This window comes from Gregarina niphandrodes (genome assembly GCF_000223845.1).
Source record: "Gregarina niphandrodes unplaced genomic scaffold scaffold00029, whole genome shotgun sequence".
NCBI lineage: Eukaryota > Apicomplexa > Conoidasida > Eugregarinorida > Gregarinidae > Gregarina > Gregarina niphandrodes.
The window spans coordinates 158,133-164,929 of NW_011645798.1; the positions used below are offsets into that span (position 1 = coordinate 158,133).

The 6,797-nt window shown below is 46.8% G+C and overlaps 2 protein-coding genes across 2 annotated transcripts; one reads left to right on the forward strand and one right to left on the reverse strand.

The window, feature by feature from the left end:
- Window positions 1–2,670: 2,670 nt before the first annotated feature.
- On the forward strand, window positions 2,671–3,018 carry GNI_122960 (hypothetical protein; the record flags this gene model as incomplete). The annotated part of the gene is made up of 1 exon (XM_011133595.1): window positions 2,671–3,018. One exon carries the CDS (start codon window positions 2,671–2,673, stop codon window positions 3,016–3,018), a length of 348 nt encoding a protein of 115 aa, XP_011131897.1.
- Window positions 3,019–3,213: 195 nt separating this feature from the next.
- Window positions 3,214–6,408, reverse strand: GNI_122970 (putative transmembrane protein; the record flags this gene model as incomplete). The annotated part of the gene is made up of 1 exon (XM_011133596.1): window positions 3,214–6,408. The coding sequence occupies one exon, from the start codon at window positions 6,406–6,408 to the stop codon at window positions 3,214–3,216; it is 3,195 nt and encodes a 1,064-aa protein (XP_011131898.1).
- Between the last annotated feature and the right edge of the window lie 389 nt (window positions 6,409–6,797).

Here is a 6,797-nt window from a genome sequence, read left to right on the forward strand (position 1 = left end):
GACTGTAGCCCTTCAGTGGACTGTAACCCTTCAGCGGACTGTAACCCTTCAGTGGGCTTCCGTGGGTTGGGCGATCCATCTGGCGGCGAGCAGCGTCTTGGGCAGTGCGGACGGTCCTTGCCGCAGGTCGTGTGCCTGAGGGCTTGGCGCGTGAATACGACGGGGAAGACTGGTTTACTGTGTAACCAGCGGCAACCAGTCCAGCCAGCGGCGACCTAACGGGCGGCGACCCAGCGAACGGCGACTTGCTGTATGCAGGGTCGGCTCTCTGTGGGTAGCAGCGAATCGCCGTTCCTTCTTTCTGGGAGGCTTCGCCACTCCGCGGTCCGTCCCCGCACCGATGTCCGTCCCCGCACCGATGTCCGTCCCCGCACCGATGGAGGGCCCTTCGAAGTCTATCTTCCGCCGCGTTTGGACCATCCACGCCGAACAACATGGCCGCCGAAAGACCCTCCTGGTTCCCGCAGCTGCCGGCGTGATTGGTCCGTCCTCCCGTGTCCCAGGGTCGACCCGCTTGAGTCCGCCTCGGATCTGCTGGTCTCGTGCCTCCTCCGCACGTGTATTTTAAATGTCTGCAGGGCACTTGGAGAAGCACTTGGAACTTAGCCTTTTCTTCATTCATGACCCGACGGCTATGCTCCAGTGCCGCTGACAAGCTCTTGTTCGCGGGCGCAGACCGCCGACAATCCATCTCGCCATCCGCCTCCTCCAGCACGGCACCATATGTATCGATCATGGACCTGATCCAAGCCTCATGCTCCATTCTAAACGCGCTGACAGGACTGGCTCTTGTCGGTGAAGCTCTTTTTCCCTCGCCATGTTTGCCACTGCTCTCATCTTTACCCTCGTCTTTACTGCGCTTAAACACTCGAGACAATAGCTGTCGCCTTAACATTTTTTCTCGAAAGATTTTGTGATTATCATGGACCCCAATCAGCCCCTTTACTATGTACCTCCTGGCCCTGATGTGAGTCAACACTCTGCAAACACACCACCGTCAACGCGCCACAGAGCGTTCCTTGTGGACGCGGCACTCACGATTACCAGCCCCATAGTGCGCGTGTCGTCCGTTTCCCGTGTCGTGCGATTCCGGTGTTGGGTGATTGTGGTCGCCTTTTGACTGAATGCATGGCGGACGGGTGATTTAATGTCCCTTTTGTGTAGGTGAGACAGCTGGCTGTTAACGAAAAGCCTTCGCTGGGGATGGTCCCACCGTACGCGCAGACGCAAGTACGAACATTTGAAACGCGAGTGTTGTACAATGCTAATGTGTCCGCTCGTGAGGCCTCCTCGACATCGCCTTCTTCTGGAGGGCGGGGTCGGCGAAGACGATCTCGCAGGACCAAGCACCATCGCCGGAGCGGTGGATCGTGTGCTTCGTCCTGCAACCGCTCGTTGTCGATTGCTTCGCTGGGGTCCGATGCCTCTCTGGACTCTCTTTGTTTCAGCACCTCCAGTTACTACAGTGAGTACTTGAGAGATCGCCACCATCTTCGTGAATACATCGGGAGCGGGGAAGCAGACACGGGCTCTCTGAGACAGGCGCTGGACTCCTACTGGAAGAAGTACGGCTCCAAGGGGTGTGTGGACCGCCGCATTCCTCATTCTCCGAACTGCAAGCATGCGACCAAAGGCAAGCACTGTCGTGTCTGCGGAAAATGTTGTCATGGCGGCTCTTGTTCCTGCGGCAAGAAGGAACCTGAAAAGCGCGGCCGTCGTTCGCCTTCTGGCAGCAGACGTCGGGCTGGTGACCGAAGCCGCCCTTCTCCGGATGCCGGGCGACGCTACTCCAGAGGCGCTCATTACTCAGACGACCGAGCCTACGATCGTGCCTACGATCGTGCCGACGATCGTGCCGACGATCGTGCCTACGACCGTGCCTACGACCGTGCTTACGACCGCAGATTGCCGCCTTGCCATTGCAGCCGGAATTGTATCTGCAGAGATGGCAGATACGACGAGTGCCACAGCCATGGCCATTCTCCTGTGCGTAGGGACTCTCGCGACCGGTATCCCCGTTACGGGTCTCGGGATCGTTCGACGACCGGCCGATACAGACCGAAAGGCGGTGACAGCTATGGTCGTCCCGGAGAGCATTCTGACGAAGACTATAGCGGAGATAGTGCCGTTCGTAGAAATCAGCGTAAGCCCCTAAAGCGTCTCCCGAGAAAACTCTACAAGGGCGAAGAAGGTACTGAACCGTATTCAGATGACTATGACAGTTTTGCGGTTCGCGATGGTCGCGATGGTCGCGATGGGCGGGATGGTCGAGACAGTTACAGAGGACGGTCTCGTGCAGATGATTACGTGATTGTGATAGGCAAAGATGTGACGCATTTGGTGAGCCCCGGTGAGAGAGACCGGTTGGCGAGAGAGTCAGGCTTGGCAGGAGCGGCCAAGTTGTACAGAGGCGCAAGGTCTCCTTCTCCCAAGAGCAGAGTAAGCGACACCCACATAGACCGAGTCCAAAAGCGCTCTGAGTTTAGAAGCATAGGTCCTGAACGGGGTGCGAGCGCGGAGCCGGGAAGAAGCGAGACAGCGAACACTTGCCCAAGATGCAGGGAAACCTCACCGCTGGTATGTACGTGTTCCTCTTCTCCCATAAGCCGTAGGCCCTCTTCAGGCCGGCCCCAGGAACCTGGCAGGATACCCTACGGGCCGCCAGCCACAATGAGAATGCGGTCCCCTCAACCGGCGCAGCAGGTGGTGGCTCCCCAAAGCCTTAACCCTCCATACAATCCCGCTAATTCGCAACCGCCGATGACGGAAACTCCGATGACGGAAGCTCCCAGAGCATTAACAGCGGCTGCTGCACAGGGGGTTGAAAGAACTTATTCGCCAGCACAGGCACCCTACTATCACTACTACTCAGGTCTACCTTCTCAGAAGATGAACTCCTTCGCGCCTCGGACGGCAACACGTCTGGATAAGTCTGGTAAGTCCACCGCAGGCGTCGAAGGAGTACGTCCGGCCACAGACTCCATGTGCGTGTCCACCTTGGAAGTGGAGTCCCAGTAGTATCTTTTTTATCCGACCGACGCGTGCGGGATCAAATAAACGCGGACACAGTGGGGTCTCGGGTGGGGTCTCGGGTGGGGTCTCGGGTGGGGGCTCGGCTCGGGTGGGGGCTCGGCTCGGATTGATAAAACAAATACGTGTGAACAAATGCGTGTGAACAAATACGTGTCGACAAATACGCACCGAAAAGCATTCTCAATTTGGTTCCCACACGTCATATTTCCGACGGCTCTCGAGGTCGTCGTTGTCATCCCGTGCGGTGAAGGGTTGTTCATAATCGTCTAGCGTGTGCTCGATGACTTCTTCCAGCCGTTCTTCAGGCACGTACTGCAGCCAGCCCAAGTTCGGCTCGTCACCTGTTGGTCCGGCAGCAGGGTCTGCGGCGGCGGGTGGTGGTTCCTGTTCAGGAAAGGTGGATCTTGTATGGTGGTTTTTCCCTTTCCGTTGGTCTAAGTCCATTACAACAACTTGGGGAGTGCCGGTTGCTTTGAACACATCATTGACGGTTGCCTCAGTCCCTATTGCGGGTGGATTCAGCACATAGGGTTCGTTATCACTGCTGTTGGAAGAACTATAAATCTCGTGATCTTTTTCATATGCCTCCCTCGGACCCCCACGTCTGCCAATGGGTCTGTCGAGGGATGAGGAAGATGACTTGAGGTACTCAGACTTGAGGTACTCAGGTTTAATCATGGAGGTATCATCATCGGGTATACCATAAAGACCAGTTGGATCGATACCGGTTGGATCAAAGGCAGCACCGGCCATTAGTTGACCTTGGTCATCATCGTCATCAGGTAGCACTTGCACCCTATTTAATTCAGTACTTCTCCTTTTTAACATCCTCAAATCTTCATCATCATCATCATCGGTTAATTCATCATCCAGTACATAAGAAAAAATATCTATTGGTTTCCTTGATGTTTCCAATTCTGTTTGTACATTTCGGAGGCATGTACTTTCTTGTAATAATTGATCTTTTACACCTGCCTGTTTCAATTTCAATTCAGTATCTTGACCTAGATTTTCTAAAACGTGAATCTGCGCATTTACACAACTATCATACATCGATTGACAGTTTTTTTGTAGCCTCTCAAGCTCAGTTACCTTTTGGAAATATTCCATGATCATCATTTCCTCATTTCTACCATTAGATTTTATTTTATTATTAATTTGTTTGATCAATACATCCTTATTTAATTCCAACTTTTCTAAATCCCTTTCCTTAATTAATTGATCATATGAAACACCAATAAATGATGCCATTAAATCAGATGACATATAAGGTGTTAATTTAACCAAATGCTCTATGGCCATAGCGAATTCTGTTGATAATACTTCGATATAACTAAAACTACTAGGATCAATACAATCTGATGCAAAACGTATAGCATGACGTTTGGTAATTAATCTTAACCATCTTGTTTCAGATATTGATATATCAAATTGACGAACTGTTCCTAATGGGCTTAAATAATAATCACAGAATATATTATTGATTGTTCCATTATTATTATTGATTGTTCCTCCAGCATTATTATTGATTGTTCCATTATTATTATTATTGATTGATATTAAATCCTTACCTGATAACCATAATTCTACTATATAATCTTGATGATATTTATTCATATCCATTAATTCTAAACCTTTTAATAATTCTTTTAATGTTGATGGTGTTTCTGAATATATTTCGCGCATTTTACGAATGAATTCAAAACAATATCGGCTAAGTAATGATACTGTATCAGCATGTAGCATACAAGAATAACGTCCACTACATAATGCTTTTAATCCGTGATTAATTAGTGATAATGTATAACCATCATTTTTTCCTAATGGATTTGTACTGGTAGGTAAATCTTCACCGGCAGGTTTGAATTGTTTAAGTATTAGATTTTTATTAGTAGGATTATAAATAAGTCTAGTCTCTAAGATCTGGGCGATCTTAAAGAAAAATTGGAATGATAATTTTGGGTATATTTTCTTGAACCAATTTTGAGGTATATTATAACCAGATTTATGTAATTTACTTCTCCATCTATAATCAGTATATGATATTAATTTACCATATTCATAAATAGTAATTAATAAATATATGATTAATTGACCAATAATACTTAACCAAATAAAGGTTATAAACCATCTTTGATATTTTGTAGAATTGATTGTACTAAAATCAAACACAACATTATCATCAGTTTGATTTATTTTCTCATAGAACATTATTGAGCCTAACATCATGAATTCACCATATAAATCACAGATGCTTATACCATAAAATGTACGTAATGTATGAGGTCTTTTAATTATTAATATTAAGCATATTAATGATTTTATCATTAATGCTAATCGTATATTAAATAATAGTCGATTTGATGATAAAGGTGCTATAATAACAAACCCTTGTATCATAAATCTTGCAGCAATTAATATTGTCCAGGTACTTGGTTTATATCCCATCAACATGATTTCAGCTAATGGACGAATTGTGGTTGTAAAATGACCCCCTAATATTCGATCTTCTATATTAGCTTGATATGACAATGTTTGACGACCCAAATTAGCTCGTATAGGACCATTTGAAGAAAGCAACTTGTCATCAATATTACTGCCCGTGGCAATTTTATTCGTGGCAATTTTATTCGTGGCGGCAATGTTTAATTTTATAGCTCCTGGTCTTATGCTCGTTCTCGATCTCTGTTCCAAACCCTTTCTTGCTTGCCTCCCGCCTTTACTCAATCTTGAAAACTGGGTAATCTCATGCCAATCATACGTCCATGTAATTACTATGGGAATTGATAGAATGTAAATTACACCCAAAATTCCAACAAATGTTTGTAACACAATTTTCTTCATCTTTTTCGGAGCATCATAACCGCAATGCGCACTATAAATCTGTCGACCTAGAAGATGATCATATGTATCTATACATGATAGAGCCATAACCATCGACAATATCACCTTTGGGAGGTATGACAACCATATTAATGAAATTGTCGGTAAAATTGTCCTTAATGTATTACGTATAGTAAATGGCAAAATGGGGTAGATTCCTATTAGACGGTATAGTAATCGATACAATACCATTTTTTGATAAACAGTCTCGTATTTAATCAACAAACGAACCGCTTCAAAATAATTGTCGCCAAATGCGTTCTGTATAGTTCTCAATAAATTCCCTTTTGTAAAGGGAGGCAACACAACACGAGCCGGTGTTATATAAGCATCCGTCTCTAATGAATAAAATGCACGAGCGTCTAGCACCATACGACATAATTCATCGTTTAATTCTTCCTTCATCGAATGCAGTTTATTGAATTCCAATACCGCTTCTCGAAATGATCCTCGACACGCCATATCCCCTTCATCTGCAATTCCATCGGCCATTTGGTTTGCCGTCCCGGACTTGCTCAAGAGCTGAACTCCATCAGAAGCAGACACTGCTGCAGTATGCCTGGCGTCGCTCCGAACTTGTCCCCACTGTTCCGTAGACCTGGCCACAGCATGACTTTTTAATATGGATTTATGAGTGTTACCATCGGATGCCTGCGGCTGTTCAGGTATTCCGTCCGACCTTTTATCAGATGGAATTGCGTCCTCAGACATCCCTCTTGCGGATTCCACAGAACCAGACTTCCGTAAAGCCGGTTCTACGGAAGCCGGTTCTACGGAAGTCGGTTCTACGGAAGTCGGCTCTACAGAACTTATTTTCCTTCTATCCTCATAGTCCCTATCCTCATAGTCCCTATCCTCATAGTCCCTATCCTCATAGTCCC